General features: G+C 37.8%; 1 protein-coding gene across 1 annotated transcript in view; it reads right to left on the bottom strand.

Moving 5' to 3' along the window:
* The window catches only part of xylt1 (xylosyltransferase I), a 118,638-nt gene that overhangs the window by 27,622 nt on the left and 66,182 nt on the right, over positions 1-24,834 (bottom strand). The window contains exons 3-7 of the mRNA XM_058067151.1: positions 18,046-18,218; positions 14,869-15,071; positions 6,264-6,344; positions 3,771-3,987; positions 3,254-3,430 (exon numbers count right to left, since the gene is read on the bottom strand). Of these exons, the coding sequence (XP_057923134.1) occupies positions 3,254-3,430; positions 3,771-3,987; positions 6,264-6,344; positions 14,869-15,071; positions 18,046-18,218 (851 nt within the window). The remainder of the gene's footprint in view (positions 1-3,253; positions 3,431-3,770; positions 3,988-6,263; positions 6,345-14,868; positions 15,072-18,045; positions 18,219-24,834) is intronic.

The raw sequence follows: 24,834 nt of genomic DNA, 5'->3' as shown, positions 1-24,834 counted from the left end.
TGCCCTTCGGGCGACCAATCAAATCAAACAACGTCTCTAAGTGCAGCAGAACTTACGATGTCAGCCTATCATCCATCCCCGTTACTTGATTGACATACAGGACAACCAATCAGATGACAACTGAATTTTGACCTTTAGGTCACCGCTCATGCGTAAACAACGATGCAAAGTGCTAAGCTAGTCGGCGAATTGCGTCAGATTTTAAGCCCTCGCTAAAGTTTATGGTCACTAAAATGAGTGAAGGAGCTGGACCAAGTAAAAAGGCAAAAACTGGACCAAGTAAAAAGGCAAAAACATATCACTTCCATACGGATATGGAATATTATACGGATATTATGATACGGATATTATCCATGACTGATAAACATTTGGAAGTGTGCTTGAGGCTGGCTATCAGCAGCTACTGTCCGGACTATGCATCCCTGGCTGGTTCAATTCAGTGCAAGTCATCAAAGTAAACTCAGGTAATTACAAAAAATGTTAATAGTTAATTATGTGTGTTTTGCAATATTGGCTCATTTGGTTATGTAAGGTACATCAACATACATTGTACGTACAAATAATCCTCAATACATTTGAAAATAAATAGATGTTTTGCGTTTTTGTAGTGGGTAGATCATTTTGACTCGGTCATTTTAAAAGTAGCTCGCATGCTGAAAAAGTGTGAGCACCCCTGATCTACATCTATGACTATATTAATATATTTTACTTTCTAATCGTCCAGTCAATATAGCCAAAACAGTTCCCCCAATACCATTTAAAGGCATTGCAGTCTTTGCATGCCTTTTCAGACCCAGAGGCCATATTCTTATCGTTTATACATAACAGTCTATGGTAATGTTCTAATGTTCTGGTCTCCACCGCCCGTGATGTTAAGATTCAAAGGGAAATTTCGATTTTGTGTTCAGTGGGATATCAAGTCCTATTAATAGTGAGGCCTGGCATGCTCCTGCAAAGCCTGCTTTTGTTCCCGACTTTATGCCCAGGGATGGACTTCACTGATACCAGGGGTGCCAACCAAATCCAGCAGCACTGCCAGGGAGCTGTGGTAATGTGTTGGCAGTAAAACGCCACAGAGTGATGCAAAGACCAGACCAATCTGGCAAAGAAGTACTAGGTACTGCGGGTTTGACTGCTATGTGAAGGACGGGAGTCACGGTTCAAAAAGTATATGACTTCAAGAGGTATTTAACTGTGGCAGAACATTTTCACTTTGTACCGCAGCTGTTACTTTTTAGAAGCTTATTAAAAGTCTCGCTGGTATACTGATTTTTTTTTTGACAGGCTCTGGGGGTCAGCGCCACTCAATCACATCCATTTTTTAAAAAACTAACTATCCTATTTCTTCTCTTGATACCCAAGGCAAATCGGGTCTAATTACTTTGAAAATGTTCACTTTTTGGGTCACTCAAACTGAGATATTATGTTCTCTGTATTGATTATAAAGGCGGTGGGAATTCTCTAATGTGGAGGACAAATCTGGAGGGCAGAAAAGCAACTAAAAAGGTGTGCGCTTGTCACCTGTGGGCATTTTGTTGATGACACTTTCTAAAAACCAATGATGATGGCTCTTTTTTAATCAATCTGCCAAAGGGTAAATGTATTAAGTCTTCACCAATATTATGCTTCTCACAGCAAGGATATTTTTTTAACAGCGTAATTTTCTTAAACTTTGAACCTTGCGGCTTATACAGTGTTGTAGCAAATTCATGGCTAATTTTGTGACATCTTTATTTCAACTACTAAATTGTTTGTTTTTTTGGCAGGAGGTCATTCGATATAACAGTATAACAACACAACAGTCATCTTACAAAGGACACTAAAGTCACGACACGGCGACTTAACACTCAGAAGGTATACCTGATAAATAGACAACCATATACCAATATGAGTTTAAAATAAATAAAAAAATTTTTTTGAGATGACGTCAGCCTCCCTCTAGGCTCCCTCTGATGGTGTTTATCCTCAAAGGGAATGCATTGTGGGAAAACTTTATTTTTTCTTTCATTTTAAACTTGTAAAGGTACATGTTTGTATATTTATTACGTATAACCTTTGAGTACTAAGTTACTGTGTGATGAATTTAGTGTTCTTTGTCAGATTACACCGTGAGTCAGACTGTTCTATTCAGTACTGACCTCCTGCAATTTCCAATGGGTTGACAAGCTTGTTCTAAGTTTGTTTTATAGATCACAAGATCATAATTGGCCCCTGTCAAATAAAGTGCTGCCTGGTCCTCAGGGAGTCCTGTACCCCACAATATGCCATTTTATGACATGGACGCATATGGCTTATTGTCTTATTCAGTTTATGCACAAATCACTTGTTTTTCTCTCTAAATTTAGTGGATAAGGCTTGTACACCAGAATGTACAATATGCTAGCAAAATATTATATTATTGTTGGCCCAAATATTAACATAATTCATATAATAACAACCTATACACCAGGTCAGTATGCCATTGATGTCAGTGTTTGCTCACAAACAGTTAAGCCCAACATTACTGAAACACTCACTATTTTATTTTTTTTTTGAAAAATGTGTCTTTTATTTTCCTATCTCTATAAATGGCACTAGAAACTGGCAAAAGTCAACGAAGCTGATCTATTATCTACCAAATGTGAAAGATACCCACTCCTATATTTTGTCATAGAACACAATGTATTATATAGTGAACATTTTTATTGATTAGGTAATGACAGTGATGTGAACATTCAGTTTAACTGACTGAATGTAGATGCAATTTTCTGAGATTTCTGAGCATACCTAAATGCAGAAAATTAAAATTGAAATTTTAAAATTTTTAAAAATTAAACTGTAGTTAGAGTTACATTTGTTAGAGATAACAATATCCACTTACTGTTTTTCTTTCTGTTTATTTAGACCACCCATACATGCATAATAAAGACATGGTTGTGATTTTCGGCAGTTTAAAACTAAGACATCATTTTTTAATATTATATCACAATATATTTTATATTTAGTAACATATCAAAAATGTTTCATCGTGTGGTTTATATTTTTTTTAAGTGTGTAGGAGTAGAGGGTACATGACTTCCTGTTCGATATCCGGAGGGGTAACCTCTGTTTACAACAAATATTAATTACAGATTCTTCTGGATTCTGATTCAGAACATCAAGAAATTTACGACATTTATGACTAACGGGCTATTACCGTGGGAGTCTTTGTGTCAGACAAGTGTGTCAATCATTGCAAACAGAAAGACGGATTGATGGAGAGTGTCGTTATTACCTGGAAGCGGTGGAAGTCAACGGGCTTGAAGTCGTTAGGCGAACACCCGCACCAGTCAACGATGTGCTTGTACTGGCATTTGCAACCCAGTTTGCGATTCCAGTTGGTGATGCGCAGGTTGTTATCTACCATGCTTTCACAGAAGGCACTGTTCTCCAGCACTGTGTGAAAAAATGACTGCGGATACAAGAGACAAGAAATGGTCAAGGGAGGGAGGAAGCAGAGAGTGAGAATCCTAAAAAAAATTGCATGCATTGCATTTTTTACCCCTTCCAAGTCATAAGGGGGAAACAAGTAGCAGCAAAAATGTAAAATCACAGCAGCTTGTGATGAAAATGCAATTTCCCCAGTGGGATCTTTCACTTCTCACCAATACTTGAATACAGCATGGAATTCAAATCTTGCTTGCACTTTAAGATTTAAGTTTCTTGCCTGCCAACAGCAGTGACAAGAAACCTAAGCAGTGCTTACTCAGATGTTATGAAAAATAGAAACGTGTTATGTATGTGTGCCTTACCTCGGCAGGCAGCAGAGTGTAGGCGTAGAAGCGTTTCATGCTGCTGACCAGATCGTCCTTGGAGTTGATGACATATTCCACAAACATGCGATTCAGAAGGAACCAGTCGGATCCTCCGTCCACAGAGATTCCCTCGGGGATTTTGCGATCACCCAACCTCCACATATGGGTGTCACACTCATAGAAGAGACGATCCAGGCCTTGTTTACGGATAAACCTGATGAAAGTACAAGGAAGACTTCATCGAAGACTCATGTAGCATTATTCCATATCACAGGTTATGGTAATGGTAATGGTTTTATTTCAATTGAACACACATCAGATTACAATTAAATGCATCCCATAATCAGTTCCCAGTTCCACATGTCCAAAAGGAGTAGGAAGAAGCAAAGCTTATTAAATCCTACCCCTCCATCTGGTACTTTTACAATCAGTAACTGTTACATTTGTTCACTTCCTGCTTTCCTAATATAGTTGAAGTTTTTTTTTGTCACGTACCGAAGTACGAGGTAATATGACCATACAATGACATAATTGGTACCATAGTAACTGTCAATATAGTGATATGTATAGCACTTCATGACATTTGTTCACTTCCTGCTTTCTATAATAGTTTAAGGTTTTTTTTTTTGTTTTTTTTTTTTTTAGTAATGCACCTCGTACCGAAGTACAAGGCGATATGAGCATCCAATGACATAATGGGTACCATAGTAAGTGTCAGTTTAGTGATATGTATAGCACATCATGACATTTGTTCACTTCCTGCTTTCTATAATACAGTTTAAGGTTTTTTTTTTTTTTTTTTTTTTAGTAATGCACCTCGTACCGAAGTACAAGGTGATATGAGCATCCAATGACATAATGGGTACCATAGTAAGTGTCAATATAGTGATATGTATAGCACATCATGACATTTGTTCACTTCCTGCTTTCTATAATACAGTTTAAGGTTTTTTATTTATTTTTTTTTTTTTTTAGTAATGCACCTCGTACCGAAGTACAAGGTGATATGAGCATCCAATGACATAATGGGTACCATAGTAAGTGTCAGTATAGTGATATGTATAGCACATCATGACATTTGTTCACTTCCTGCTTTCTATAATACAGTTTAAGGTTTTTTTTTTTTTTTTTTTTTTTAGTAATGCACCTCGTACTGAAGTACAAGGTGATATGAGCATCCAATGACATAATGGGTACCATAGTAAGTGTCAGTATAGTGATATGTATAGAACACCATGACATTTGTTCACTTCCTGCTTTCTATAATACAGTTTAAGGTTTTTTTTGTTTTTGTTTTTTTTTTAGGAATGCACCTCGTACCGAAGTACAAGGTGATATGAGCATCCAATGCCATAATGGGTACCATAGTAAGTGTCAGTATAGTGATATGTATAGCACATCATGACATTTGTTCACTTCCTGCTTTCTATAATACAGTTTAAGGTTTTTTTTTTTTTTTTAGTAATGCACCTTGTACCGAAGTACAAGGTGATATGAGCATCCAATGCCATAATGGGTACCATAGTAAGTGTCAATATAGTGATATATATAGCACATCATGACTGGTTCAAGACTCTTCATCCTTGTATTTAGCAAACATCAACTGCTTGTATTGTTTCTTGAATTGGCTCATCGTTGTGCATTGTTTGAGGTTCTTACTCAATCCATTCCATAGTTTGATTCCACATACTGAAATGCTATGGCTTTTTAAAGTAGTCCTAGCATAGAAGTGTTTCAAATGTAGTTCTTCCCTGAGATCATATTTCTCTTCTCTTGTAGAGAAGTATTGGATGACATTTTTAGGTAGTAATTGGTTGTTTTTAGCCTTATGCATTATTTTAGCTGTTTGAAGATTGACTATATGCAGGGGATGTTTTATCGGTTGAAAAACGGCAAGAATTTACAGTTTTTTAGATTATGCATGCAAAAACATTTTGTTTGCGACAAATTGGCATGCAAAATTGCTGACCATTATTGAGTTAAAATTCAGACTTTAAAACTGTAAGGGAACAAAAACTCCTTAGTGTTTTTCCTGTATTCCTTAGTGCCAAGCTAAACGTGTTGTTAACTTGTCACTATGGACTTTTATCAAAAGCAGAAAGTGACACCCTGCGTACATAATAGATTGTGTTACTACCGTGACCGTATCAAGTGTTGGAGGCAGGGAGTCAAGTTCCGGTCAACCAGCTGAGCTTGTATAAACAACGGCGATGCTACATGTCTGAGTGATGAAAAGTATACTTTTTCACGTATTATCAAGATCATTGCCTCTGTTGAAGAGCATAAGCCATCCTGAAAAAAGAATCAGATATTTCCATGTGGCTTCAAATGCCACACCACGCCACTGAGTATGCATCCCAATGGCCGCAGCAAAAGTAACTGCTCCCTGCATCACCACAATAACAATACTAATTCATCATTCATGAAGTCACAATTGTGACTCGCTGGTTGTATTTGGGTTGGGCCGCATGGTAATTACAAAGTTCTCACCTGGCGTTGTCCCTGCCATGGGACTTGATGAAGTTCTTGTCTCTGTATTTGGACAAGAAGGCCACCAACTGGTTATTAGTCCTGAAACAGAAGAAAGAAATATACTTTTTATGTAGAAACGCATGATGTTTTTCGGCAGCACATATAGTCTGTCTGAACCTATAAATGTTTAGTGGTGCTATGGAATCTCTCATTATTATTCCTTGGTGACTTTTTCATTGTTGTTTTAAATACGTATTTTGCTAGTTGAACTGGAAAAATGCAATGTAGAAATCAGGAAATCGAAAACATAATCAATTAATACATTAAATAAAGATGACAATTACCGTATTTTGTGGACTATAAGTCGCTCCGGAGTATAAGTCGCACAATGCCAAAAATGAGAAAAAAACATATATAAGTCGCACTGGAGTATAAGTTGCATTTTTTGCGGGTAATTTATTAATATTATTCTAACTACAGTAAACCTCGGATATATCGGATTCAATTGTTCCCACTGGTTTTGTCCGATATAAGCGAAATCCGTTATATGCGTATACCGGAAAATGTCCGTTTTACGCATATATCGGATTTATATCCGGTATATGCGTAAATCGGATTTTATCCGTTATAAAAAGGCACTTCCTTGACTATGTTTCCAATGTACCTGGACGCGCAGGCAACGCTGCAAACGCTGCAAATGACGTCGTATAGCGGCCTGTCACGATTCGGCGAATCGGAGCGCCACGATGCGGCCATCCGATATATGCGAGGGAAATTTAATGGAAATGCATTGGAACGGGACTGGAGATTTTGTCCGAAATAGGCGAAATCCGTTATAAAAAATCCGATATATGCAATGAATTTTTATTGGAAATGCATTAACAGAAAAATTGGTTCTTTTTTATCTGTCCGTTGTGAGCGAATTTCCGATATATCCGAGTCCGATATATCCGAGGTTTACTGTACTTGACCAAAACCGACATTACATCCAGTTGAAAGGCAAGTTCTAACAATATAATAATAGAGAACAAGCTGAATAGGTGTAAGATATGCTAACACAATAGTTATTCAGCTACACAAAAAATAAACATGAACAGAAAAAGTGTCCAGTGTTTATGTAACATAAACAGTCGCTCTGGAGTATAAGTCGCAGGATCAGCCAACCTATGAAAAAAATGCGACTTATAGTCCGGAAAATACTGTATTTTTATTATTTTTAACACTGAAAGCTATTGATCATTAATAAGTTTGGCCACCACAGAAAGATTTGGTGCATTATTATTATTATTTTTTTTTAGATTCTGCACACAACCATTAGAATGGGACTGTCTGTATAGCTTGTCGTTGCAACTCGGTACAGTAGATGGCGTCCAAACACACCACATTGCATACATACATAGTCTGATATTAGATGTACAATGACATGGACATTAAAATCAGCACAAATCAACCATCAGTGGCAGCAACTCACCACCACAGATAGGTTGCAGTTCTTTTCCACATACAGTATGTAATATGTATTAACAGGGATTACCATGGAAGTAATGAAGACATACTATAGTTCTGCATATTCAGCACACTGCAAACTCCCAACCGAAAAGGACATTGTGGCACTTGAAGCCACAGATAGATTATTTATTGACCTCAGCCGCTCCCACTGTGTTCCCCAGCAGACTCTTTAGGATCATACAAAAGATTGTGTCTCCATGATTTTGATAAAAGACTCCATGCTGGTTTTACATTGTAGGGCAGCGTCACCCCTCTCATGCAGACGGGGCAGGCTAAAAGCTTTGCTCTGCAGGCTATGCCCCAGTCATTTCATCTACTATGTAGGAGCCTTTCATGATGCTTTGCTTTTGCCTTTCCAAAAGGAGCAAGCGAGGCTGTGGTAAAAAGCTCAAGGATCAGTGGGGGGAGGGACAAGCGCATATTAATGTCATTTTCTCTTGAAGGAGCAATTTCACAGCCTGGGGGGCTTATCTTAGGAGGTCCTGAGCCATAAAGTCTGAATGATGATATGCTGTGCAGTCTTCTGTGTCTCCGTGCTGTACTCCCACCCACACAAGGATGCTGTGTGACAGCTAGTTTGCACATTGCCAATACAATATACATGCACAGACACACACAAGTGCTTGAAGGCACACACACACACACACACACACACAAAACAAATGGAATTTGTATCACGCTCCAACTTTGCCACCTGATTGGTCACCCCAGCCACTGGGTATACTTTGCTTCCTGTCACCCTTGTGGCTGTATTTCTCTGTGGGATTCACACGCACATGTGAACACACACACCCACACACAAGTTTCTTTCACACCCCACCAGACACCCCCAAACTGTGCACTTTTTTCCAATATCATAGCCAATTAAACTTCATTTTTATGCCATTGCTTCACTTCCATCTTCTTGTTAAATTTATAATGTGCCCTTTTTTTATAAGCAGAACTTTCAATATATGATCCCAGGGTGGAATAGGGCAATGTTCCACTTGGTGGGTTATGGCTACACACTCAAACACATTTGACAAGGATCACATTTATCATCTCTGTCTGATGAAAAGACGACAAAATAAAATTGAACTTGGTTCTTTTTTTTTTTTTTTGTATGTTATAGAATGACCCCTCATTGCAGGGGGTGGCGCCTTAAACGCAAAACAAACTACTACCTGTCACGTTCCGAATGCCTGGTTCTTCCTTGTTTCCACTAAGATTTTTCCTGTTTAAGACTCTACATTTGTAGTGTGATTTCCTGCAGAGGCACTCATTCTCCAACAGACTCCTCCAGTTCTGTTCCAACAGTGAACGCTGCAGGACTTCATTCAATACACACGGCATCCATCTCTACAATACCTCACCTGTCTGTAAAAGATAATCCATAACATTGTCTGCCCTCCCGTGTATAAAGTGTACATTTAGTTGTATTTACCTACATTTTTACACATCATTTGTATAGCGCTTAGACCAGGGGTGGGCAAACTTTTTGACTCGCGGGCCGCATTGATATAACAAAATTTCCGGGGGGGGGGGCAGACTATATATTTTACACGTAACAGTCCACCTGGTATTATTGTATCTGTAAAATTGTCATGCAATCTGCTATTATTATTTATTATTTTATATTTATATTTAAATATTTTAAAAATAATAAAATATTATAGTAATTAAAATAAAATAAAAATAATAATTATTATATTATTATTATGTAAAATATGCAAATAGAACAATATTATTATATATAATTAATATAATAATTAGCATTAATATAATAAATATAATAATCATAATAGTTATAATAATAATATAATAATTATTATTTTAATTTTTATTATTATTATGTGCTTGTGTCTCTTTTTTCAGGAGCACTTTGTAAACAACAGACCATGTCAAACAACGAAATTGATACAACCATCAAAAGGTTGGCTCAGGCCATGATGCCAGGTTGTATGTTGAGTTTAAATTAAATACTTTGGAAAGATTGGGCGGGCCGTATTCAAACACTTGGCGGGCCGGATGTGGCCCACAGGCCGTAGTTTGCCCACCCCTGGCTTAGCCACTGTTAGCAAATTTAGCTGCTGATGACGCAGCATTGGGAGCAACTGGGGGAGTTCAGTATCTTGCCCAAGCATATTTTGTTTGACATGATCGCGGCGGGATGGAGGATCAAACCCGCAACCTTCAAGTTAAGAGACAGCACTTTACTGCATTTAATGATGCTGGGAAATCCCATGAAATTCACTCATAACATGAGAATTCATCTTAAATGATATGATATGTTTTTAAAAGTCCTTACTGTTCATAATAAAACAGTTAAAGTGTGATTCAAATAATCTGCTATTAAAGGAACTATCCATCCATCTTCTGTGCCGTGTATAAAGCATAATAAAGCAGTGTTAGTAAATAGATTTTCAGACGTGTGCCATCCATTAATTTGATTACAATTTTGGCGCTGTTAAAACATACAAATATACACAATCCTGCCCTATAATTTGTCTTTCCGTCAATAAAAATACGGTAAAATTGAAATATTTCAGACATAGTGAGACATGGTGATTAATCATGATTAATTAATTTGAAAACCATGATTAATCCGATACATTTTTTTTTAAATAATTTGAATATAATATGGAAATCTCGTTCATCTTTCATTCATTTTATTATATTAGATTTAATTTTATTCCTGTTTCTTTCCATTTTTCATTCCATTTTAGCGTCTTTTTCTTCTGCGATTGAGTAACCGACTACTTTTTTTTGTGTTGCAGCAAGAGCCATTCCGTCACCTCTCAGAAGCAAATGAGGAAAAGGAGGCCGCAAAAAAAAAAACAATATTAGTAATATGTGACACACAAAGCTCAAACTTCTTACGCATTGTTGGACCATGGAAGCTGTTTTAAAACGAGGTAAGAGCAGCGAGACAATGTAGATAAAAGCCGGGCAAGAGGGTCATACTCTCTGACAAAGCATGCGTGTAACTCATCCTTTGGCCCCTCTGGACACACACCCGACTGGTGTGGTGGCTCCATGTTGGCCTTTCAGAGGCAGCCATGCGGCAGGGCAGACATTATCAGGGAATTAGAGGGGAAGTAACGCCTCCCTCCTGTCCCATTGATCATCAGTCAAAAAAAAGAGCAAACATACAGTAAGTCACATTTTGGTCAATTTTGGTGTTACTTGTGTTTAGTGGGAACTGTGTTTGGTTCACGCTCCAGGAGGGCAGGGCACTGATGCGATAATGCATTTCTTTTTCCTAAGATTTTCAGGATCAACTGGCAAAGATCCCAAAGATCGACTGGTCAATCGCGATCAAGGAGTCGGTGACCCCTGCTCGAGCTCCTCGACTCACATGTTTTCCACCGTTGAACAATCTGAGGCTGCCGCTCGATTGCGAGTTACGCTTCTTAACAAAGTCCTAGTCTTTCGTTCGCCCCCTAGTGGTTGGCTGACTGCAGAGCCTGCTTTACAAATACAGTAAACCTCGGATATATCGGATTCAATTGTTCCCACTGGTTTTGTCCGATATAAGCAAAATCCGTTATATGCGTATACCGGAAAATGTCCGTTTTACGCATATATCGGATTTATATCCGGTATATGCGTAAATCGGATTTTATCCGTTATAAAAAGGCACTTCCTTGACTATGTTTCCAATGTACCTGGACGCGCAGGCAACGCTGCAAACGCTGCAAATGACGTCATATAGCGGCGTGTCACGATTCGGCGAATGGGAGCGCCACGATGCGGCCATCCGATATATGCGAGGGAAATTTCATGGAAATGCATTGGAACGGGACTGGAGATTTTGTCCGAAATAGGCGAAATCCGTTATAAAAAATCCGATATATGCAATGAATTTTTATTGGAAATGCATTACAGAAAAATCGGTTCTTTTTTATCTGTCCGTTGTGAGCGAATTTCCGATATATCCGAGTCTGATATATCCGAGGTTTACTGTATTATTATTATCTCTGACCATTATCTTATTATTATGTAATCATGGCGACTAAAATTGTAATCAAGATTAAAATTCGATTAATTTTTCAGCCCTATTCTAAGAAAAAAAAAAAACACTTTTAATACATGACATGATGCCCAGACATATCCAAGTGTATAGAAATGTATTCAATAGCCATATTTTAACAACAAACCTTAATTTTTGTATGCACAAATAAATGAAATAAAGTGAAAGTCATACGTACATGTATTTGGTTAATCAGTGGCTGACACATATGATTATTATAAAATTATTTGTGAGTGAGAAACGTGTATCTCGATACGTTGCATTTCTATGTATGAACATTTGTAGCATAATCTCTAAGTGTACACTGGGATTTGTATCGGTCTACAAGTGAAATATGCATGTTTGCAATGATCTAAATGTGTACATAGTTAATCAAACAAGTGCAATGGGATTTGTATAATGTGTGTATGTGTGTGTGTGTGTGTGAGTACAAAAATGTGTTGTGTTTGGGTTTTTTTGGAGAATTCTGTGGCAGATCCACAAGGACATGCAGTAATTTGTGTGCATGGCCCTGTTTGCCCTGAATCATATTTCACGACACTTTTCTGCTTTAACAGATCATTTAAAAGGGACGGTGGCGTTTAGTTTAACTTGTGGTTAGACCAGGGGTGGGCAAACTACGGCCCGGGGGCCAAATCCGGCCCGCCAAGTGTTTGAATACGGCCCGCCCAATCTTTCCAAAGTATTTAATTTAAACTCAACATACAACCTGGCATCATGGCCTGAGCCAACCTTTTGATGGTTGTATCAATTTCGTTGTTTGACATGGTCTGTTGTTTACAAAGTGCTCCTGAAAAAAGAGACACAAGCACATAATAATAATAAAAATTAAAATAACAATTATTATATTATTATTAATATAATAATAAATAATTATTATGATTATTATATTTATTATATTAATGCTAATTATTATATTAATTATATATAATAATATTGGTATATTTGCATATTTTACATAATAATAATATAATAATTATTATTTTAATTTTATTTTAATTATTATAATATTTTATTATTTTTAAAATATTTAAATATAAATATAAAATAATAAATAATAATAGCAGATTGCATGACAATTTTACAGATACAATAATACCAGGTGGACTGTTACGTGTAAAATATATAGTCTGCCCCCCCCCCCCCCCCCCGGAAATTTTGTTATATCAATGCGGCCCGCGAGTCAAAAAGTTTGCCCACCCCTGGGTTAGACTCAATGACAGGAGAATATTACCTTAAAAGTTACTACATACCAATAAGAAAAAGTCACTTTTCGGTGTCCAAGTGGAGGGCCACACAGCTAGGTGACCCGGGTTCGATTCCCCGCTCAGGCGTCTCTTTGTGGAGTTTGCATGTTCTCCATGCGTGGGTTATCTCCAGGTACTCCAGTTTCCAAAAAAAATGCTAGGTTAATTGACCAAATTCCAAAAATCCAAATTGTCTTTTGGTATGAATGTGAGTGTGAATGGTTGTTTGTCTATATGTGCCCTGTGATTGGCTGGCCACCAGTCTAGGGTGTACCCTGAAGACAGCTGGGATAGGCTCCAGCATGCCTGCGACCCTAGTGACGATAAGCGTTATAGAAAATTGAGTATTTTACTAAAATATTTCTTTGATTATTCAAGTAACTTTTAAAATGTTTATTTTTTAATGATAAAGAAGACATATTTAATAGTCATAGTTAAGAACTTTATCCCTCTTCACTGCTAACACGATGTTCATAAGGTACATTAACATTTTCTCTCGCCTCTTTAGCTTCTTCTTCGTGGGTGACGTAAGCGTTTTGTGATTCCTCAGAAAAAAAAAACAGAAAAAATGAGGTACTCGAATCATTCACTCCTACTTTTGACACTAATAACCTTGTTAAAACACTCTATATATTTCCATACTTACATTGAGTACTTAAATAAGAGTTTTAAAAGCGCCACATTTGCAACAAAGCAGTCCCAAATATAGCTGCTCTACAAAAATTGAAATTTACATGTTTTAGAGTTGCGTGATCTAAAGCATTTCCATTTCCCCAAAGCTTGTTCCCGCACCCTCGCGTCTCCTTGTAATTTTTTGCGTCTCAGTTTCCTCCTTTGCTCCATCAATCGTTTCATTTCCCAACAGATGGGTCTTAAAATCTCCACTGTCAGTCCTTTTCCCAACTCCATCACCCTCATGCAAATGAGGATGCAAAATATGAGCATAACGGTGCCCTGGCACAGTCACTCGGGTGTGCGTTTAATCATACATTGACAGGATAAAAATGCAAACGTGTTGTATGCTGCAAGACATAAACTCCGACATGGTGCGAAAAAACATACTGACAGCACGTCGGCAGCATTCATCAATATGGCGGAAACAACAAGATTAAAAACTTGTCTATGAACAAATTCCATTTCTTGGCTGCAGTATTTCAGACATCAGATCCTGCTGTCTTTTGTCCGCTATAACAACATGTCTAAATCCAACTAGTAGACATCTGGCTGTGCAGAAGAGATAACACCCCCCCACACCACCTCCTTAATAGAAGCATTTTAATTAGTTGCTGCATAGCTTCTTCAAAAATGCAGCAGACCCTGAACTCCCTGAAGGACAATAAACTCATATAAAGAAAGTCTAGACATTTCTCCGCAAAACTCCAATTCTATGACATCATGTCCACTTCACATAGACTTTGTACTTTTTAATTACCTTCTCCGCCATCTTTAAAGGAATTCTTTCAAAATTGAGATAGAGCTTTTGGACCATCCAGTACACAGCAAGCCGAGAAAGTCAATAAGTATTGATTCTGGGCAATTAAATTGTAATCAGTTCACCATGTAACCCATTGAATGGAGTGCAAGCAAGGAAACAAAGGCTTTGGAAGGGAAGGTGTGAAGGGAAAGTGTTTGAGAAGCCGCCGTTCTACTTCATTGATCTGTTTGCTTTGGAGTGCGAGACTCTTTATTCAAAGCACACAGTTAACCACAGAAGCCCCAGACCCTTGCATATTGAATTTCCACCATAATGGAGGAGAGATGTCTTATTGTTATGCTTTCCCTGGTTTGAACATTCCTTATAATAATCCGATAGTTGACGCGCATACACATCCATGATCTGCTCTTCCGCTTTTACCTAATGGGGTAGTCAGCAGCGCTGAGGTTGATGAAGAAATCCCAGCTCCAGTCCCTCATAGCCAACAGGTCGGCCATGCTTCGGAGATACATGGTCAGGAGACTGGCGCCCCCCCAGATGGTGGCCATGCGCCATGGTGTCACCCTCACGTTTGGATACTGAGCGGCCAAGGACTTCACCTGGCGATGGAGGTAGTTGGACCGCTGCGACAGAAGGGGAAACACTTCAATCAGCTTTATTGGCTTCACATCGCTACATGATTGATGGGTCATGAACATCTCACAGGCCACAACTTTCACTTTACAGTAATCCCTCGTTTATTGTAGTTAATTGGCTCCCAGATGGCACTATGATAAGTAGGATTCCTTCTTTATAAATAAAATATTTTAAGTAGTGTTTAACATTATTAGAGCCCTCGAGACATAAACTAACACCCCATAGTCATCTTTACAATCACATTACCCAATATAGTCAACAAAATAAGTGTAAATAAATCATATAAATCATCATAAAATAAAATCCTAGGGGAGCAGAATGAGTGGCAGACATGAAGTAACCATGGGGGTTCGGAATTGAGTTTCAGTTTACCGTGGATTACGACTGCAACAGTAGTTAGGGATCATTGTGACTGGTACAATAAAATAAAGCTATGTCAATGTCTTTGAATGCGTCTTTTGAATGCCTTAGATTTGTATTTGTATGATTGTACAGTAAACATCGGATATATCGGAAATTCGCTCACAACGGACAGATAAAAAAAGAACCGATTTTTCTGTAATGCATTTCCAATAAAAATTCATTGCATATATCAGATTTTTTATAACGGATTTCGCCTATTTCGGACAAAAATCTCCAGTCCCATTCCAATGCATTTCCATTAAATTTCCCTCGCATATATCGGATGGCCGCATCGTGGCGCTCCGATTCGCCGAATCGTGACAGGCCGCTATACGACGTCATTTGCAGCGTTTGCAGCGTTGCCTGCGCGTCCAGGTACATTGGAAACATAGTCAAGGAAGTGCCTTTTTATAACGGATAAAATCCGATTTACGCATATACCGGATTTATATCCGGTATATGCGTAAATCGGACATTTTCCGGTATACGCATATAACGGATTTCGCTTATATCGGACAAAACCAGTGGGAACAATTGAATCCGATATATCCGAGGTTTACTGTAGTACATTTACGTAAATATGCACGTTTTGACTAAGATATTTAAACACAAAACAGCTTTATTGATGAATATAATTTTGAAAAACTGTGATGCGGTGAAAGCCGAACTGCAAAGTGGTGAGGGTGAAGATGATCTCGTCCATCAGAGTACTATTTCAGAGTACTGATTCCTTGCAGATCAGGAAGAAAAATGATGTCACATACTTAAATATTTAAGACATTACACAGGCTGTAGAAAATCTTTCTGCAAACATTATATCAGAGACATACTAAGAAACAGAAACAAGTGTGCATCATCTAACCCACGAACGCATCTCTGGTTTCTGGTCTCAAAAAATGGATCAAGAAATGCGCAAATTCTGTGATTTTTACTTCAGTAGATGTTAAAAAGGATACATTTCAAACAGGGACAAATATTTTTTAATATTTTTATTATGTTCTAAATATTATTTATAATTATTATATTATTATATAATTATTATATGTAATTCATCATTATTATTATTATTATTATTATTATTATTATTATTATATAATTATGTATTATTATTATTATATATTTTATTATGTTGTAATATTAGTTGCACCTCACCGATCTCAATATGTGGACGCCCAGTAGATGCTGTATCAAGAAGACTATTCGATATTAAAGCATTAATTTTTTTCTACATGAGAAGAGCTTTTTATTAGAAATGGCTTCAAGTAAGCAAGTAAGTAAGCAGTAGGTTCTACAGCACTTCTTCTTCTTTCTCTTTGGGCTTTTCCCTTCAGGGGTCGCCACAGCAAATCAATCCCCTCCATCCAACCCTGTCTTCTGCATCTTTCTCTCTCACACCAACTACCCTCATGTCCTCCTTCACTACATCCATTAACCTCCGATGTCCCAACCATCTCAGTCTGGCATCTCTGACTTTTATCTCCAAGGCCTCTAACATGTAATGTCCATCTGATGTACTCGTTCTTGATCCTATCCATCCAGGTCACTCCCAAATTGTCTCTAGACCAAACAACATGGCTGGTCTCATGGCTAGTTTTGCAAGTTCTATAGCACTGTAAATCCAAAACATAACAATATTTTGTTTAATGATTACTTTTAAGGTGGAGTCAATGAAAAACTGAACATTATTATCATCATAGGGCAGGGGTGGGCAAACTTTTTGACTCGCATTGATATGCCAAAATTTACGGGGGGGGGGGGGGCAGACTATATATTTTACACGTAACAGTCCACCTGGTATTATTGTATCTGTAAAATTGTCATGCAATCTGCTATTATTATTTATTATTTTATATTTATATTTAAATATTTTAAAAATAATAAAATATTATAATAATTACAATAAAATTAAAATAATAATTATTATATTACTATGTAAAATATGCAAATATAACAATAATATTATATATAATTAATATAATAATTAGCATTAATATAATAATTATAATAATCATAATACTTCTAACAATAATTATGATAATCTAATAATAATAATAATAATTATTATTATTATGTGCTTGTGTCCCTTTTTTCAGGAGCACTTTGTAAACAACAGACCATGTCAAAAAACGAAATTGATAAAACCATCAAAAGGTTGGCTCAGGCCATGATGCCAGGTTGTATGTTGAGTTTAAATGAAATACTTTGGAAAGATTGGGCGGGCCGTATTCAAACACTTGGCGGGCCGGATGTGGCCCCCGGCCGTAGTTTGCCCACCCCTGTCATAGGGAGTATTTTTAAGTGCTTTAACTGGATTTCGAGGAAGAAATAACATTCAAAATCACAAAAAACAGGCCGCACATTTGAGTGAATGTAGTCCAAATTTATCAGCACGCAAAAAGCTCACATTTCAACGGTTAATTACATAATCAGTGCTGTCCCTGCCTGCTAATTTGGACCATCTAAAACCAAAAAGAATAATTAACTAAAACAATTGTGGGAATTCAACAGCAAATCCGAGCGCTAAGTGTTACTTTTGGTTGTTTCTGAATTGGAGCTCACCTGATCCACGTGGATGTAGTAGTAGTGGGAAGTGTGGTAGATGGTTTTGAGGAGACGCTGAAACTGACGAGAGGCGCGTCCGTGCACCACCAGGACAAATACTATTCTCACTGGATTTGAAGGGAAGGTCTCAGCAGAGTCTTCATCCCACTGGATGTTGGCATTGGCTTTTCCTGTGCAGACATGAAGAAAATGTTTGTATTAATGCAACACTTTATACATTTTAATATACTTTACTTTTATTTAATGAATGTCCTACCAGGGACGTCTCCTTGTCATTCAGCTACATGCCTGATTATTACAGCATAATAAATAAATTACTATTAATTACTTTCATAGGCTGCACAGGCCACACAGCTCGGAGACCCAGGTTCGATTCCCCCGGTTCCAAAAACATGTTTTTAATTGGTTAATTGCCGACTCCAAATTGTCCATAGGTATGAATGTGAGTGTGAATGGTTGTTTGTCTATATGTGCCCTGTGATTGGCTGGCCACCAGTCCAGACTGTACCCCGCCTCTCGCCCGAAGACAGCTGGGATAGGCTCCAGCATACCCCCAACCCTTGTGAGGATAAGCGGTACAGAAAATAAATGGATTACTTTCATGCCTTACAAAATCATAGGCTGCACAGGCCACACAGCTCGGAGACCCAGGTTCGATTCCCCCGGTTTCCTCCCACATTCCAAAAACATGTTTTTAATTGGTTAATTGATTACTCCAAATTGTCCATAGGTATGGATGTGAGTGTGAATGGTTGTTTGTCTATATGTGCCCTGTGATTGGCTGGCCACCAGTCCAGGGTGTACCCCGCCTCTCGCCCGAAGACAGCTGGGATAGGCTCCAGCATACCCGCGACTCTCGTGAGGATAAGCGGTACAGAAAATGAATGGATTACTTTCATGCTTTACAAAATCATAGGCTGCACAGGCCACACAGCTCGGAGACCCAGGTTCGATTCCACCGGTTTCCTCCCACATTCCAAAAACATGTTTTTAATTGGTTAATTGATTACTCCAAATTGTCCATAGGTATGAATGTGAGTGTGAATGGTTGTTTGTCTATATGTGCCCTGTGATTGGCTGGCCACCAGTCCAGACTGTACCCCGCCTCTCGCCGGAAGACAGCTGGGATAGGCTCCAGCATACCCGCGACCCTCGTGAGGATAAGCGGTACAGAAAATGAATGAATTACTTTCATGCCTTACAAAACAACAGGAAAATGTACCAAGTGTGATATCATCTTCTGAATCACTGTTGGTTAATACCATATTGGATTCATTTACCACTGGGTAATTATACCAGTGATTCTCAATTATTTTCTGTCATGCCCCCATGAGGCAGAACATTTTCACTTCCGTTCCTGATTTAAAATACTGTTGACAACCTGTAATATTCATTTTATTTTTGTACAAACCACTGTATGACTTGTGGGCACTAGTATAATTCATTCATGTTATGACTATTGTCCCACCCCGGCTCTAATGACCCCCCCAATTCACTGTCCCACTATTTGATGAGCATTGCATTACAGTAAAGTTATAGAAATCAAATGATGCATTATAAAATAACACCATTAACAGTCTGATTTCTAAAGTGCTCATCAGAAAGAATCTATTTTTGGGATATCGACACACTTCACATCCAGTAAATGCTATTATTAGTCATTCCTCTGTGTCTTGTACAGAGACTACAGCACAATTTGAAAAAATTGCACATTGTCATTCCCCACAGGTCCAACTCCTAGAAGGCAACCTGCACTTTGCACAAATTGCAAAATAATGGAAGCAAACACAGACTCAACCACGATGTGTCAAGACACTATTAAAAGTGAACAATCATCCCTGGAGAGACATCGGGACCCTCATATTACTTCACGGTGCGGTTTTATAACCCCTCCCTTGCAAACTTGCGGAAGATTTGAACTGACTGTTCCGCCATATTATAATAGACAGCGACGGACTGTTATTAATTGGCGTGTCATGAGAGCTCACAAAATTCAAATGTAAAAAAAAAAAAAAACGTCTTGTGGCGAATGAACTCAATCATTTGGACAGCCATTACTGTATATAATATATTTCCATGCGCATGCACCAAACAGATACTAAGAGAGTTCACTCTGTGCATCGGCTAAGCACATAGATGCTTCAGAGTGAGACCTCTTGTTAGTCATAGAGTTGCTGTGTCTCTGTGGGATGAGGCGGGGCCGCTGGCGTACGTACACACAGTGGAGCTTCGTTGGTGGGACCGATGCAAGGTAACATACTAGAACAGGGGTGGGCAAACTTTTTGACTCGCATTGATATAACAACATTTCCGGGGGGGGGGGGGGGGGGGGGGGGGCAGACTATATATTTTACATGTAACAGTCCACCTGGTATTATTGTATCTGTAAAATTGTCATGCAATCTGCTATTATTATTTATTATTTTATATTTATATTTAAATATTTAAAAAATAATAAAATATTATAATAATTAAAATACAATTAAAATAATAATTATTATATTATTATTATGTAAAATATGCAAATATAACAATATTATTATATATAATTAATACAATAATTAGCATTAATATAATACATATAATAATCATAATAGTTATAATAATAATATAATAATAATAATTTTAATTATTATTATTATTATGTGCTTGTGTCTCTTTTTTCAGGAGCACTTTGTAAACAACAGACCATGTCAAACAACGAAATTGATACAACCATCAAAAGGTTGGCTCAGGCCATGATGCCAGCTTGTATGTTGAATTTAAATTAAATACTTTTAAAAGATTGGGCGGGCCGTATTCAAACACTTGGCGGGCCGGATGTGGCCCCCGGGCCGTAGTTTGCCCACCCCTGTACTAGAAGCTAGGAGGGAAACAGTTGCACCCCTGCTCCGACCCCTCCCACTTAACATATATTATATAAATTTGAGGTGTCCAGCAGGACTTTGGCCAAATGTATCGATGGTTAACAACGTGGCCTTTTGATTAGAACTGTCATTACTGACTTCTTGCGCCTCACTCTTTACAGACATCTCCTACGGGAAATATCTGGGGTTGGTATTAGACTGAATGGTAATTGCCGGCCAGCTCAAAAGGTTCACTGGTCTGCTTTACACTCGGATAATTGGGCCAGTTGTTTCACAAAGGATCCTGAATGTGTGCCATCCTAGATAGCTGAACTAATGAGCACTGCCATGTGTGTGAACTTCATTTGCGCTGTCACTTTTGTTCAACATTTGCGCTGCGTTGAGTAATTTTGACCTGACACGAAAAGTCAGCAGTAAAATGAAGAAAAAATAATAAAACAATCTCTCCTCTTGAGTTCATCACTCTTTAAGTAAAGCGTCGACATCATTCTTCCTGTCGCGCCATAAATCTTTGAAACGACAGTTCCTTCATCCGCTCTCACCCTGCTCTTGTCCTCAATCATCTTGCATAACATCAAATCTAACAGCCCATGTGAAGCAGGAATAAAAGTGGCACCGAATGCCGACATGTGCAACGTGTGTGTAAATGTCTGTGTTTGACTCTGCATTTGATCTTATTATAAGAGTATTCATAAAGATTTATTGTTAGTTTGATTTCCTGCATATTTGCAATTCAGCATTCACCGCCCTGCATCTTGGATGAATTGTGGTAAAAAAACCAAAAACATACATATACATTCATTCATTTTCTACCACTTATGAGCTTATGAGTACTTTGGTACGAGGTGCATTATTAAAAAAAAAAAAAAAAAAAATATGGAAAGCAGGAAGTGAACAAATGTAACAGTTACTGATTGTAAAAGTACCAGATGAAGGAGTAGGATTTAATAAGCTTTGCTTCTTCCTACTCCTTTTGAAACTAATGAAATAAAACCATTACCATTACCTTATCCTCACAAGGGTCTCGGGGGCGCTGGAGCCTACCCCAGCTGTCTTTGGGCGACAGGAGAAAACCAATGCATACACCGGGAGAACATGCAAACTCCACACAGAGATGGTCCAGGGGGGAATCAGATCCCGGTCTCCTGCCTAACCACTCGTCCACCATGCAGCCCCCCCATACGTACTATACAGTACCACTGTTAAAAATAAACCCACAATGGCAATTTTTTTTATGTCTTTATAGTGTTTTTTTTTGTCAAGCACTGATATTTTGCACTTCGTCTAGTGGTTAGCGCGCAGACCTCACAGCTAGGAGACTAAGGTTCAATTCCACCCTCGGCCATCTCTGTGTGGCGTTTGCATGTTCTCCCCTTGCATGTGTGGGTTTTGTCATGCTAGGTTAATTGGCCACTCCAAATTGTCCATAGGCATGAATGTGAGTGTGAATGGTTGTTTGTCTATATGTGCCCTGTGATTGGCTGGCCACCAGTCCAGGGTGTACACCGCCTCTCGCCCGAAGACAGCTGGGATAGGCTCCAGCACCCCCGCGACCCTCGTGAAGAAAAAAGCGGTAGAAAATGAATGAATGAATGAATGAATACTGTACAAAGGCTTTTCCAGCCCCTGGAGCAGGGGTGGGCAAACTACGGCCCGGGGGCCACATCCGGCCCGCCAAGTGCTTGAATACGGCCCGCCTGTTCTTTCCAAAGTTTTTTTTTTTTTAAACTCAACATACAACCTCACATCATGGCTTGAGCCAACCTTTTGATGGTTGAAGTAGCTGGTTTATCAATTTCGTTATTTGATGTGGTCTGTTGTTTACAAAATGCTCCTAAAAAAAGGGACACAAACACATAATAATAATAATAATAAATATAAAAAATATATATTTTCCAATAATATTAAATAAATAATAATTATATTAATAATACAATCAATAAAATATTATTAATTATTACCATTAATAATATTAATTAATAATAATATTAAATTAAAAATAATTATTAATATTAATGATATTAATTAATAATAGTACTAAATAAAAATAATTATTAAATAACAATAATAATCATTATTATTATTATTATTATACATTTAATTTCTAACACACTTTATATCAAATAAATAATTTCAAAGTGCACATATAGCAGATTGCATGACACTTTTACATGTAAAACGTGTGTGAAATATACGTGTAAAAATTGACCGTTACGTGTAAAATATTATAGTATGGCCCCCCCGTCAATGTTGTTAAATCAATGCGGCCCACAAGTCAAAAAGTTTGCCCACCCCTGCCCTGGAGCATGACAACAAAAACACGCAACATCCAAGTTAGCATAAGACAGACAAAGAGATTGAACATGTTCCTCCAACATTCAATGATGCTAATATCAGATCTAACACAATTGCTAATCCAGGCAATGCCTCAAGGACACAACACTGATCAAATCAAATTGGACAATTTAGTGCTAACAAGGTTAGGACTTGAATTAGGACGGGAATAGAGGAGGGAAGAGGGAGCGATAACACACTGGCAGGCGGCAGGCAGGCGGCAGGCACAAGGACAGTAAGGCAGACACATGATTTCATTTATCTGTCGCATTGTTATGATGACAGCCACCAGGGGGAAACTCTTTTCCATTTCTTGGTGTCTTTTGATCACTGTCACAATGAACGCGGTGGTGAGTTGCAAAGCGAGAGACTTCGGGCCAGACAAATAACACCTCTCTCTCTTGAGAAGAGGAATGGAGAAAAGTTACAACAAAATTGTGCCTGTGATATGGGAACAACAAATACATTCCAAGTCAGCTGTAACGCCATTAGAGAGAGGCATGGAAGTGTACCGATCTGGGATGACGGAACCCAGTACAAGGTACTCCATACAAGAGTGATGGAGGTGGCATAATCAGCTAATGTCACTTTTGTATGCAGTCTCGTCTCCATATCAACAAGCTATCATGATCGAGTTGATCAACCCAGACATGAGAGCTAAGACACAATGACAAGACAAATGGCATTCTAACAAAAACAGGCAAATTATGATCCAAATATCATAATAATAAGACAAAAACAGTGACCTGGAAATGGTTAAACTACAAGCTGGAACTGTACTAAGTGCTGCAATTCAGCCAATAAAGAACTTACATACATACAGTACACAGTACTACCTGATGATTATGTATAATGTAAGAGTTATTTTTTACGTGGCTGATTGGCATAGTGGCTAATGACGTGCTATATGTCATGATGTGCTATATATATCACTATATTGACAGTTACTATGGTACCCATTATGTCATTGGATGCTCATATCACCTCGTACTTCGGTACGTGACAAAAATAAAATAAATAAAAATAAAAATAAAAATAAAAATAAAAATAAAAATAAAAATAAAAATAAAAATAAAAATAAAAATAAAAATAAAAATAAAAATAAAAATAAAAATAAAAATAAAAATAAAAATAAAAATAAAATATATTAGGAAAGCAGGAAGTGAACAAATGTAACAGTTACTGATTGTAAAAGTACCAGACGGAGGGGTAGGATTTAATAAGCTTTGCTTCTTCCTACTCCTAAACATCTGAGAAGGAAATAGTCAATTATGCATGGAAAGTGATGTTAGATTCCCTGTATGCTTGATGCATTTACATTACATTTATTTGCAAAAATACATTTTCGAAGGAAACACTTTGCATTTTCTGAAAGTAGTCATTTACTAGTTGGCATCCAGCAGTTCAGTTGTTCACAAATTTTAAACAATAAAAGCGGTTGATGTTTGCTAAATACAAGGATGAAGAGTCTTGAACCAGTCATGATGTGCTATATATATCACTATATTGACACTTACTATGGTACCCATTATGGCATTGGATGCTCATATCACCTTGTACTTTGGTACGTGGTGCATTATTAAAA

The sequence above is a fragment of the Doryrhamphus excisus genome, chromosome 1 (assembly GCF_030265055.1).
Source record: "Doryrhamphus excisus isolate RoL2022-K1 chromosome 1, RoL_Dexc_1.0, whole genome shotgun sequence".
NCBI lineage: Eukaryota > Metazoa > Chordata > Actinopteri > Syngnathiformes > Syngnathidae > Doryrhamphus > Doryrhamphus excisus.
The sequence above is the reverse complement of the archived record's forward strand: the minus strand, read 5'-3'. Positions and strand labels throughout refer to the sequence as shown.